Source organism: Cryptotermes secundus, unplaced genomic scaffold, assembly GCF_002891405.2.
Source record: "Cryptotermes secundus unplaced genomic scaffold, Csec_1.0 scaffold48, whole genome shotgun sequence".
NCBI classification, from domain to species: domain Eukaryota; kingdom Metazoa; phylum Arthropoda; class Insecta; order Blattodea; family Kalotermitidae; genus Cryptotermes; species Cryptotermes secundus.
The window spans coordinates 646,756-660,583 of record NW_019722965.1 but is presented as its reverse complement, the minus strand read 5'-3'; the positions used below and the strand labels follow the sequence as shown (position 1 = coordinate 660,583).

At 41.8% G+C, this 13,828-nt stretch overlaps 1 protein-coding gene and 1 long non-coding RNA gene across 5 annotated transcripts in view; one reads left to right on the top strand and one right to left on the bottom strand.

The window, feature by feature from the left end:
* LOC111861550 overlaps positions 1–5,846 on the top strand; it is a 124,616-nt gene extending 118,770 nt beyond the window's left edge. Inside the window, exon 3 of the long non-coding RNA XR_002842259.2 lies at positions 4,935–5,846. This is a non-coding gene — a long non-coding RNA (uncharacterized LOC111861550). The remainder of the gene's footprint in view (positions 1–4,934) is intronic.
* Positions 1–13,828, bottom strand: part of LOC111861548 (potassium channel subfamily K member 9) — a 386,136-nt gene that overhangs the window by 64,603 nt on the left and 307,705 nt on the right. For all 4 annotated transcript variants that reach the window (XR_004512695.1, XM_023846208.2, XM_033750364.1 and 1 more), the window contains one exon: positions 335–497. Coding sequence is in view for 3 of the 4 variants with exons in the window: in XM_023846208.2 (XP_023701976.1) it covers positions 335–497 (163 nt within the window). In the remaining variant the exon portion in view is untranslated. The remainder of the gene's footprint in view (positions 1–334; positions 498–13,828) is intronic.

Here is a 13,828-nt window from a genome sequence, read left to right as displayed (position 1 = left end):
GTTGCTAATTCAACAGTTCAAGGGCAAATAACGATAACATTTTTTATAAATCAATTAAATTTCTTTTTTCAAGCGGTTTCCAACAGCGAGCGGTCTATAACAGGGGAGCACTGAAAGTGGATATAATACAATCTAGACTTAGGCTAGAATTTAAAATATATGAAGAAAATGGAAGATAAATAAGATATAATAATAGGAAAGCAATGGGAGCAAAAAATTAATTGTGACTAAATGGTGAATACGTTATTAAGGTATTTTCAATCGCTGAACTTGGCCAGGTGAAGAGTTAGCACCCCGTGAATGCATGCAGCAAGCAACACATTATGCCACTTACCGATTGTGGTGATAACTGTGAGGGAGTAGAGGAAAGCACCTGAGAAGGGCCACTTGTGGGTCTGATTCACGTAGTCAGTTCCGTCATAGCCATCCTGGATAGCCAGCACAATCAGCTCCTGGTATTCCCGCAGCTCTGTTGACACATTTTCCCTCCAGTTCTCCTGAACAAAAAGCGAAAGTTACTACTGAAAATTTCGTTTCCGCAACTGTACAAGACTTCTGAACTTGAATATTCCGTAAAATTAAAAGTAAAATAAACTTCTAGTAGTGAAAGATGTTAAAAGAGTAATATATTTGCTTGTTACATTGTTCAATCTTGCCACATACTTCATACAATCTATCAAACTGTTTGTTAAAATTTGATGGGAAATTTGAGAGACAAGGATTAAAGCTAACCATTTCTGACTGACTGACTGACTGACATACTCGTACAATATTCACTTCACTCAGCCGAACATGTACTCAAACGCTTTGCCCTGGTCACTGAATCACACAGTCCCCAACGTCCAATGCTGTCGGAATCATACTGTTCCCCAGGGACTGTGTGCATCCCTAATATGCAACATGTATTCCCTGAAGACCAAACGACAATTGGTCTGAAGTTATGACCGACATACTGCTTAACCTTCCGATGGAACTGAATATTCAATAAATAAATAACGAATTTGCTAGTGCCCACTGCCAATGGACTAGCAAACTGATGAGACCCTTGGCAGGTACTTCAGTTGTTATGAGTTGATTTACAACTGCCTGAAGAAACAGAAAAGTGGATGGATGGGTGGATGAATAATAAATTAATGGATGAGTGGACAGAAGTATGTAATAATAGATAAATTAATTCATTCTGAGCTAATGGATGGATCGATGATTTATTATTTGGTTGTTTAACAAATATCCTTCGCTGCAGAATTTGTATGGCGAAGAATTAATTTACGATGGTGATTGTGATGTGCTGTTAGGGACTCGGAAGGAGATGGTCGTAGCGTGTGTTGAAGCACTATTCTCAATTTAGAGTGACGGAGGAAAACTACGAAGATCCTCCGACAGATTAGCTGGAAGCACATCCAGATTCGAACCACATACCTTCGAACTAAACTAAAGCAGCTTTCCCAAACTGAATTCTGACGCCGAACATTTTCTAGCTCGAAAAAAATTGTAGAACACTTATTATGAAGCCAGAAAACAGAGCAGAGCTATTGTTAAACAAGGATACGAGCTCAACATATTGTGACAAGCAGAGCCATTTCTAGGCAACATCTGAAATACATGCATGGAACAATAGAAAATTTAGTGCAAGAAATATTTCCTATATGGTCCGTGCCCATGCCCATAGCTAGACATTGGTCGCCAAGCATATTCCCATAGAAGCGTACCATGGAAAAATAAAACGTCCATTTCTAGGCAACGGAGACGTGAGCACCCCTAAGAACTTTTGAGAGACGATGTTTTCCTTGGGGCCTGCCTGAGGCTGTATAATGTGGAATTCCAAGTGAGCAGTCAGTCAGAATGTGAATGAGAATTAGAATTGGAGGAGTATAAAGGAGTACAACGGAGTTACTCTACGAAAAGAAGACCTCATATGTGTTGTAGTTACAGTGAGACTGTTATAAATTCATTGCCAGGATACAACTAGTGAAGACTGAGAAGACTTAGCATGTCCTAGAGATTTGTGAAGTGGGTAGATTAGAGATAGCGCTGTAACTGATTATTATTAAGACAGAAAATAAAAGAAAGTTAATAAATCCAGTCATCCAACCGAGAACCCTTTATTATTAGTCACGGAACCCCGGATACATTACAGTATTATTTAAATGTACATATTTAGTAATAAAAATCGCATATGATGAATACGATTAATGAAGCTTAAAACTACTGTGCCAAGCGTAGGCAATTTTTATTGAGAAGAGAGACTTTCCTTCCTCTCTTCAACAGTCCCTTTTGTGCTTGGCTTGACAATGGAAAAGGGAATTTTCAAATCTGGCGCCGTATGTAGTCAGTTTCTGTATCTTGTTATAATTTTGTGTATTACAATGGAATTTTCTTGCGGAACCCCTCTTTCTACTTCGCGGTACCTCCTGGTTCCACGGAACACCCTTTACGAATCACCGATGTAGAGTGTTATTAATTACTAAACGAACGTGCTAGGCACATTGATTGCTTCAGGTAAACCTACTGTAAGCCTTCATAGGCCGGTCACGGTACCTGAGCAGTCTAAGGCGTGCATTGTCTTCGCTCGCTCGGAAGCCGGGATCTTGGGTTCGAATCCCACTCAGGGCATGGATGTTTTTGAGCGTTTTTCTGTGTCTGTGTACAGGTAGAGGCCTTGCGACGAGCCGATCACTCGCCCCTACCGTATGTGTAAGATCTAGGAAAACCGAAGTGAACGGAGTTCATGGAGGTAGGCCTAGGCCCACTGGGGCTTTAGTGCCAAGGAAAAAAAAAAAAGGAAAAAGAAAGCCTTCATAGAGAATTTTAACGTAAAATATTATTGGCTTCGTTCTGGTGTTATACAGGGAGAAGCGAGCCGAACAGATTCGTGGCACTTTTAACACAGGCTGTGACACCTAGATTACCAGACATATTCTCAAAATGGGGTGGTAGTGAGGCACGGAGCAACTGCCACCATAAATGCCTTAAGCTCAGGAAGGAGTGAATACCTACCTTTATGTAAGGGGAATGGAATGAACGCTTTATACGGTTGTCTTGTCTGTCCACATATCAAAACCCATCAATGTAGGAAATAACCGTTGGTTCTAAAAATTTTGAAAATAATTTTGTAAAGGGCATGCCTACTCTTATCCAGGTTTGTTAGAAACAGCGAGTAAAGGAGGTTGATGGGCTAGGAGTATAGCACAAGAGGGATAGTGCGAAATTAATGAAATAGTGAGGGGATCTAAAGGTATTAAACCTAAATATGAGATAATTATACGAGTATAAAGATAGTTAAGGTAAAGATGTTCCTGTGCATAATTAATTAAACATGAAACCAGGATCCCGTATGGGAGAGTGGAGGTACAGCTCCACCAATTCTGACCTCGGTACTAGGTGGATTTCATTGGTCATCGTCACACCCTGCCCGCTTTAACCTTTGGAAATGAGGCTCCTGTACACACTGAATATGAGGGTGGGTGAGCCCTAGATCTTTCTGGAAAGTCTGGAGTAGAGAAAGAATTTCTTGCCGCTGCTGGGAATCGAACTTCGGCCCAGCTAGTAGCCCGTCGCTGTGTCGGCTAATGGATCTTAAGGGAATGGTATGTGAGGGTCTGGAATTGGTTTAACTTAGTCCCGAATGTTGAACACTCCTGAGAACGCACTAAAGCTCCTCCTTCTCGAGCAGCTGAGCGAAGGGTGCGTTCTGATGATGACCCTGTACCATGAATTTAGTTTTGAAAGAAGGCAAAGGATTTCGGCCAGATTTGGTGCTTTTGTTCTCAGCTGCGGATTATCTGTAATTAGGCCTACATCTTTCCTTACTTTGTATAAAGCTAGAATCAAATTATTTTCTTTTTTTCCTAAAATTGATCAGCTAACTACAAGAAGCAATTTACTTACTTTATAACAAAGAGATATTTAGGTTAATAACTCACTCAGTCCACAAAGCTTAGCCCCTCTGCAGAAGGCAATAGATGAATAACTATTCAAGAAATTCCTGTTACATAACGGAACTCCTAGCTTCATTAGCGTATTCTCAAGAGCCAACCATTGGTCTTTATTCTGTGCCAGATTAATCTAATCCAGACCCCACTTTTTACATTTCTAACATGCATTTTCATAGTATCCTCGAATCTACATATAGTTCTTTCTAGTGGTCTCTTGTCTTCGCTGTTTCGTACCAAAAACCTGTGCGCACTACTCTTCTGTCCCATGCGTGCTACAAGCCTTGCCCTACTCATCTTAGGTTTTATAATTCTAATAATATTCTGCTAGTACACGTTATGAAGCTCTTCATTATGCAGTCTTCTCCTGCCTCTCATTTTTTCAGCCACTTAAATAGTATATATTTCTACTCAGCACCCTGTTATCAGACACCCTCAGTCTATGTTCCCGGCGTCTATGGAACCTCATGGTTCATTTCTATATTCACATTCTCCCACCATTTTTCGCTGTCAAGAACCAGTCAATGCAGTTCAACCACACTCCTTCCATTTCTTTAAGCCCCATTTTAATATTATCTTCCCAATTCCGTCTCGATCTTTCAAGTAGTTTTCCGAACATAATTGTGTCACTTTTTCCATTCGATACTACGTTACTTAACCATGCTAACAACACACAAATGTGATAAAGGATAAATTACGATGCATCTCATTCTGCAGTTGTGTGGAGGGTCCTGTCATTTGCTCCGTCCCAGGTTCACTTATTCTCTTCCTTACTTGGTTCCCAAATGTCATCAGTCTGTGTTCTTTCTTCAACACCAGACACCAACATCCACACCCATAGAAGTCAGGTATTTATAGAGTGTCCCTAAATGATTGAAACATTTTCGTGGATAAAATACGAGGAGACTATATATAACATATAACCGGTATCATCGGAAAGCCTAATTCTCAGAGATTTCAGAACTGGCTAAATATCTCAATATTACCTACTTTTACCTCCAGGTTCCGCAATTAACAGAAATGGCGTCTCCCAGAGAGAAGAGCTTTTGCGTAATGGAGTACAAGAAAGCAAATTCATGAACCAGTGTTCAGCGGACGTTCAGGAAACGATTTCGTATGGATCCACTTCCTCGAGCATCGATACAGACGTGGTGTGACAACTTTGAAAACTAGAGATGCATTTGTAGGAAGAAAAGCAGTGGCCGTCCTCGTGTGCGTGATGAGGCTGTGCGGTAGGTGGAAGTGCAAGGAAACCTGTGCGGGAGGGAAACCTGAGTTAGAGACTCTCGAAAACGACCGTGTGTCCAGTTATGCGCAGATGGGTGTGCATGAAACCTTACAGTGCCACGCTACCAAACTTTGGACTGGGAGAGCTGGAGTTGCAGATGAAGTGGCCTCCCCGCTCTCCCGATCTCACTTCATGTGACTTCTTTCTGTGGGGTTATGTAAAGGAACAAGTGTTTGTGCCACCTTTACCACTGGATATTGATGAATTGAAGCCGAGAATTACTGCAGCTGTCGAAACATTTGACAGGAACATGTTAGGAGAATGAGATGAGCTGGATTACAGACTGGACATTTGGAGAGTCACAAATGGAGCTCACATTGAGCACCTTCAGGGTGTCTAAAACTTTCGGAGTTTGTCGCTCAAATGGTACTAGTAGTAATACTTACCTTTGTATAACAAATTGAAATTGTATCAATCACCTGCTGAGACCCTGTACTGGTAATTTACTCTTCATGTTTTGAAAGAGGAAGATTGTGTTGAATGGAAATAGACATTCCCGGATATCAATCTGATCTCTCTTTCGTATGTGTGTGTGTGAATGAGAGAGGGGGGAGGAGAATATAATTGTTTTCTTGCAGCAGAGAAATACAACGACAACATCGACATGTGTGGTAGTGGCATCAAAATAACACGGTTCCGTTCTCTCAGTAAATTTTTGACGCTCGATGTCCAAAATTAGTATGCGAGTGACATGAGCCGTAACCGGTGGGATGTCTGCATACTTGCAGTATAACGCTGCGCAACTGTACTGCAAAGTACAAACATCCAAACGTGTCATTCGGTATTTCCCTCAAGAATGTTAACTTTTACACCCCTACTTTTTCACCTGGTACAGTGCTCTTCGATCATACGGTCGTCTGTGTTCTGATCGCAGAAGCTTTATAATTCCGTCACATGTGAGCTACCGACATTGCCCAGTGCATGCTGGTGTGAAGTAGCAGTTGCTTCTTACTGTACGTGTGTTGTTTTTAATAGGCGTAAACTCAATAGTGCTGGCAACTTCTTCACTGATCTGTCATCATCATCACTTCTAACTCCATCGAGTTGAGACTTTCTTGAGAACCTGCCAATTGTGCAGCCACTAAAGAATTTCCCAACATTTTATAGAACACGAAAGTTCATTACCGTGTTCACAAACACCTCCACTCATCCTTATCCTTCTCCTGAGCCAGATCAGTCCAGCACATATGAATCTATCCTGTCTCTTTTAAGATCCTTTTTAATATTATCGACACACCTACGTCTAAGCGGTCAATAAATCCATTCACCAATCCATACTCCATCTATAGTCACACACTTCTGAATCGTGACAGTTGTAGTAATTGAAACATGGACTACAACATTCAGTCAAGATTACAAAATTTCGTTGTATGAGTAATAGTAAAATTAACCCTGTGCTTAAGTAAGCAGAACGGTATGAGTCCATATGTGGCAGGGGATGTATAGTTCCACGTATTCATAACCTTCCTACTAGACGGAGACTAGTGATCAGCTTCGTGCTTCGGCCGCATTATATTCAGGGAAGGTTGAATAAGGTGCTGAATGGACGCCACTGAATAATGTGATGAAGAAATTTTGCCGCCCGCCATGTACTGTAGTCACTATATTGACCTACGAACGCCGGCTGTGACGCCATGTGACTGACACGGGAAAATAATAGCCGAAATGTAACAAGGAAGATTACAGCTATAAAAGTGTTGGGGCTCTTTCACAGAGATATTGTTATGTGGCATATAAAGCAGTCAGATTACAAATTCATCGCCACATATAGTAAAAAGTAAGCTTAAAATATTTCCCTCCACGATTTGTATCAGCAGCGAATGAAAATATATGCACCCTAAATTTGGGTGAACAATTCTGTATTTCTCTTCATTTTCGATCTTGATAATATACGATGGCTTCTTGGGGTGCGGTGAGACTGAGTCCACTTGGTGCGTCGGCCGCTGACGGGCCAATTGTACGAGCCCCAGATGACAGATGATGGTGAGTGTGGAGTAGTCGGTGGAATGAGAATTGGCAGGGTAACTCAAAGTAGTCTGAGAAAATCTGCCCCAGCTCCACTTCAACCTCCACAAATTCCACATGACCTGACTGAACTAGAACGCCGGCAAAATATGAGTTTTTTTCCTCATCGGGCGAGACTGGAATCCACTTGGTCCAACGTCGACCGTTTGACCTATTGTACCGGTTCCAGATGATGATGATGATGATTGCGGAGCAATCGGCGAAACACAAATTGGTAGGAGAAACCGAAGTATTCAGAAACCGTCTGCCCTCAGTGCAACTTTGTCCAACATGAGCTGACCCAGACTCGAACCAGGGAAGCCGCGGTAGGAAGCCGGCTACTAACAGCCTGAGTTATGGCAAGACATTTGACGCTTGATTTGCTTTTGTTCAGTTTGGTTCCAAATATCAAATAATTTGAGCAGTATACTGGGACTTAAAAAGCCCTAGAAATATATTATATGTTACGTAAAGTCATAAACAATATGGGTAAGTGTTGATGAGCTGATTAAATGGAGAACTGATACCAATCGTGTGTTTGGACTGGGTTCCGCAGTGTAGGTGAGTTATAGCCGGCGAGAACTAAAGACGCGTGAGGCACCACCAAATGCAGGTCTCTATGAAATGCTTTCTGTACTCTGGAAACTTCTAGCTGCTGAAAGGTGTTTGTGAATAATCGCCCTTCGTCGTTAAATGTTTAACGGCTCTGTAAACAGTGTTTATACAACTCGATACCTAGACTAAATTTCAATACAGTCGTTTGCGTTCACGTCTAGCAGTAGGATAATTTTAAGGCCACGCCATAGCTCAAGCGGTTAGTCGCTGGCTTCCTACCGCGGCGGCCCGGGTTCGATCCCGGGTCTGGCTAAGTGGGATTTGTGGTGGACAAAGTGGCGCTGGGACAGGTTTTCTCCGAGTACTTCGGTTTCCCCTGCCAATCTTCAGTCCACCAATTGCTCCAGAATCACCCTCACCTTCCATCTGGGGCTGGTACAATAGGCCAGAAGTGGCCGCAGTACAAGGTACTTAGTCCCACCCAAGTGACATTAAAAAGAGAGGATAATTTTAAATTTTAATACCAAAAAATATGTTGGAAAGTGTAACCGGATGTAGGGTACATGATTCAATAGTCATTACAATGTACAGTAATGATTTTTTCCTGGTACTACAGCCCCAGTGGGCCTAGGCCTACCTCCATGAACTTCTCCGTTCACTTCGGTTTTTCTAGATCTTACACATTCGGTAGGACTCCTTGGGCTGGTGATCAGCTCGTCGCAAGACCTCTACCTGTACACAAACACAGAAAAACTGACACACACAAACTAAACATCCATGCCTTGAGTGGGATTCGAACCCACGATCCCGGTTTCCAAGCGAGCGAAGACAGTACATGCATTAGACCGCTCGGCTACCGTCACCGGCCACAGTAATGATATTATTATGCACAAATTCTATTGAAGTTTTCCCTTCTGTAGTCACAGATTTGTGCATGAATATTAACATGAAGTGTTTCAGGTGTTCCACATACGTTAGGCTTCTAGCTAACGGTTGTCGGTTAACGTTTTCGTTAGGATTGGGGCCGCGCCATAGCTCAGGCGTTAGTCTCTGGACTCCCTCCGCGGCGGCCCCGTTTAGATCCCAGGTCAAGTCATGTGGGATTTGTGATGGACAAAGTGGCGCTGAGACAGGTTTTCTCCGAGTACCTGGGTTTCCCCTGGCAGTTCTCATTCCACCAACTGCTCCGCACCCGTCATCCGGGGTTGGTATAATAGGCCAATTAGTAACAGAAGTACGAAGTGGACTCAGTTTCAGCCCACCTCAAGAAACCACGGAATAAACAGGATTGGACAAAATCATATAATCACGGACCATATAATATATGTTCTTTACTTACGTGTTGTATGATAAGAGTTATAAACGGGTGGGACAATCAGGACGCAAGTACGAAATAGAACATGGAACGACCCGTTGTTGAACTACGGTTTTTGGACGCCAGTTAAAGAAGATGGAAAAAAAAATACTTTACTGGTTGCGAAATAGAGATTGTTTCAGTGAGCTCGCTGTAGTTTGATCAAAATTTTCTGTACTTTTACCAAGAAAGTAATACGAGCATAGAAGGGCTTTTATTTTATTCCCAAGAATATAAATCCCAAATAAAGGAAGAGTAAATATTATCTTTATGCATTCTTCTCAATTCATTTCACTTTCTTCATATTTCCGTCGAAAATGAATAATAAACACAGCTTTTGCAACATTGTTAACTAGCGTTATGGCACAGTATACTCGTACTTCCTCAGAACCTGATAACACTTCCCACTTTTTGTGAAGTCCGAAGGTTTAATGCTCGCACCTGGAAATAACTGAATCTAGTGAACAAATTCATGCTACAGTACTTCAGTCCTATAGGACCACGTTTTGCTAAAAATAAGAACTTCAGCCCCACTAATTGCCGTGTCAGGAGAAGGAACTTGAATTTCCAACACCACACAAAAAATATTTGTGCCATTAATTAAAATTATTAGACGGTTCAGTGCAATTATCGTTCTCATAAAAAAGGTTCCTAAGCTGCAATGCAGTATTATCCTCCAATCTTCAGCTTGGTCTCCCAAGTGAGAACTTCCCTAATTTACTAGGTTACGCAACAATGAAGGAATATCCGTAAACGTTCTCACGGCAAGGAATATAAGCATCAATAGAACTGCCATTTCTATACGACGGCCGGTAAACACTCCCCTTAAGAACGTGACAATATAGGGGAAGCTGTTTTCTGTGTGGTCCGCGCCAAGCAAACACATGGAACAGTAGGGATTCTCTTGCGAGGCAATGAAGATATAAACACGCAACCTTGTAGGCGTTTTCCGTGGAGTCCGTGCAGATGATTTAAAATTAATAGTTGAATAATTAGAAGTCGGCCTGTTAAGATTTTACGTGTAATTTAAAGACGTTATTTATATGTTATAATTACAGTAATCTTGGAAGTTTTATTGCTAACTGTAGTTGCTACCCGTAAGAGGTCAGTACATCTAATTACCAATCCCATCCCCGTCTTTAGTCTCTGATACACGTGACAATATTAAATTTAATTCTTTGTACTATTTTTATAGGCTGTCTAGATGAGATCAAGTGTGCGGCTGTTGTGAACATTATTGTAGCGAGAAGTGCGGCGGTCAACCGAGCAACCTTTTAAATATAACAAAAAGCTGCACCATGTACTTAGGTACATAATTAAGGTTTTTAAAAAAATAAACAAGTTTTACTTATACGATGTAACTGAAACTTCGGGCTCGTCATTGGCGACGTTTTTTACCCGACATAGCTTCCATAGGCTTGTAAGAGCCCGAACTATATCACTTCCCATTATTGGCATTAAAAAGAAAATGTATCTTGTACATGTTTATGGCTCTGGTATAATATTTACATAAAACTTTAGAGCCTATAAAGCTTCCCACACGAAGTATATAAACTCGCGTTTGTACCACAATGCGATATGCAAAGCTGAAGCAGCAATTCCTGGTACCCATTATCTTAGTGAATAAATGATATTTTTACTAACGTAACTGTCTGTGGACTTTAATGATGCCAGGGCTGAAATACACCCCTTGCTAGGTTAAACTGTATCTGTCCGAACAGATTAGTTCCTTAATGGACGTAAAAATTAATGATTTACATGACATGTAAGATTTGAGGTTTTGACGGCTGTGACTATGGAGAAAGCATTCTATGAAGAAAGAATTCTTACCGTCGATTTTAGAACGGTCTCGATGAAGAGGTCGGAGCAACAATAGCGACTTTCGCGCCACTACTTGCTTACTTGTTCTCAACACGAAATCCTATATGGCAACATACGAATATGCAAAGAAATGTGAAACTTGTATTAAAGTTCCTTCTCTAAAACATGGAGAAATAAGTTTGATCTCCGTCAAGTACTGAACCATTGAATACAGGCAAGCAAATTTGTCTGTGATCTAGATTATAAAGTTACACACACATTCTGTAAAAAAAATTATTAACAAAGAGGTTTTCAAAACTGTGCGATAATTTGACATGTCAATCAATTTTAACGTGGTCGGAATTTGTGCTCATGAAAATTGTGTATTGTAACCAATTTTCTCAAAGCGTTTCTAGGCAATTGCTCGGTAAACATGTTCCAACGTGCAACACTGGAAAATGTGTCTCGGTGGACGAAAGTTATAGCTCCTTGCTAGGCAAGAGTCAGCTTGCCAATGAACTCGCTGGGTAGGAATCATGTGACTTGTGTTTTCTGTGTTGCCAGTGCGGTTTCTATATAACGAAGACCTCTTGTAGCTCAGATTAGTGCAGAATGTAGTGTAGTTAAGAGGCCAAGAAAGATTTTAGTTGAGTTATGAGGTCCCATTACGAACGAACAAGAATTGTCAAGAAGACTTCAGAGCGGTTTGAACTGCTAGTTTCTGTGTAGAGATCCGTTTGCAGGAGGCGACTAGTGAAGATGGAGATTTCTAGTGCGTGTACAACGGCGAACTGAAAATTGTGTAAATCAGCGATAGCTCTATATTAATTAAAATTAAGAGAGATTGTAGCCGAAGTGTTAATAAATCCAATCATCCTATCCGGAACTAACAATTATTCGCCATGGGTACCCCACCTACACGTTATAGTAACAATACGGCGTCAAATTATATAAATATTAATTTAAAGTAACAGTGTGTTTATGTACACGTATGCGTGGGCGTCTATGCGAGGGCGAGATACGAGTACGTGCGTCAAATCTCCGAAAAGTCTGCTTTAGAAATGGAGGCTCTCATCCTTGTACACTTCGCGATCTGATTGGTTTAAGTGTCATTTCATTCCGACTACACCGAAACGTTCTTGAAGGAGCTAAAGTCTGAGTACGCAGAAAATGTTAATATTGAGGCACATAGTTCCACTTTCACAGCGCTTCGAATTTTCCATTCGGACAGAGTGCATAACTTTTTTTATTATTGCTAGTGGGGTGGGACTAAGTTCCTTATACTGCGGCCACTTCTGGCCTATTGTACCAGACCCAGATGATAGGTGAGATGATTGTGGAGCAATTGGTGGAATGAAGATTGGCATGGGAAACCGAAGTACTAGGAGAAAACCTGTCCCAGTTCGATTTTGTCCACCACAAATCCCCCTTGACCAGACCCGGAATCGAACCCGGGCCGCCGCGGTGGGAAGCCAGTGACTAACCGCTTGAGCCATGGCGCGGCCCTAGAGTGCATAACTTAAATCGAATGAAAAGTAGTGGATCGGAAGCTTGTTTCTGTAAAATCGCATTTCTCCGCGTATATCGATTGCAGAAGCAATTTGTGCATCTGCATCCCCAGAATGATGCTGGCGTAAGAAAATGGAAAGGAACTGTCTTAAACCAATGACAGATATGAAGGGTCCCATCTTATGGGCTCTAACGCAGGATGAAGCAGTTCTGGCTTATTTTAAGGCACTCTCACCACGTGACTAGAACTGACAAAAGCGAATACCTCAGCCATAATTGACGGTCCGTGACTAGAATTCTGTCAGGATACCTTATAAACGTGCGTCCGGTTTGTTACTATAATATGAATCCTTGTGGGATAAAACGTTAGCTTTACTTCTTTTTTTGTAAGTTAGCAGTCTGAGTTCTTCCGTAACTTCCGGCTTTAAGGAAAGGGAGGAATGGCTTAACGTGTTGGTAATCCAAATGTTAGCCTTGCGCAGTCGATTACGGAGTTGAGGAAAAGTATCCGATTTGTGTTGCCGGAGAAATAAACAAGTTTAATGAGTTCCAGTGAACTTACTCTGTCACATTTGGACCTAAGAGAGAAGTAGTGAGGAATGGACGGAGAAAAGTCTACAGCGAGTAGCTTCATAATTTGCACCTTCCATCAAACGTTATTAGAAAGGTCAAGGGAATTAGTTCGAGAAGAGGGATATGTAGCACGAATTATGGAGATAGTCGGCGAAAACTTTATTTGGAAAAGGCGAAGGTAACAGGCTACAAGGATGAGAAAGGTGCCGACCAGTATTATTTTCTTTTCAGTGCTAGTGGGGTGGGACTAAGTCCCTTGTTCTGCGGCCACTTCTGGCCTATTGTACCAGTCCCAGATGATAGGTGAGGGTGATTGTGGAGCAAATTGGCAGAATGAAGATTAGCAGGGGAAACCGAAGTACCAGGAGAAAACCTGTCCAAGCGCCAATTTGTCCACCACAAATCCCACTTGACCAGACCCTGGATCGAAGCCGGGCCGCCGCGGTGGAAAGCCAGCGACTATCCGCTTGAGCTATGGCGCGGCCTGCCGACCAGTAACTACTATTGTAGTAATTAATTTTAGGAAAAATGTGCTCGTATTTCGGCTGGATTCAGCTGCTTCGGAATTTAATTTGGTAGGAGGATGATGTGAATGAAGTTATGGGTTCCAAAATAATGGCGAATATTTTTCCAACTCACAATCATCTTTCCAGAAAGGAACCTGCTCCACTGAATTCCGTAGTTCCTTGCGTACGGGTGCAATGACAGCAAGAAGCTGTTCCCTTACGCAACACGCGTGACACAGTTCAAACGCTTTTAGGGTGGGGACCGGATTACCATCACAGAAGCTGATGTTACCGCTGTAGGGGTGGT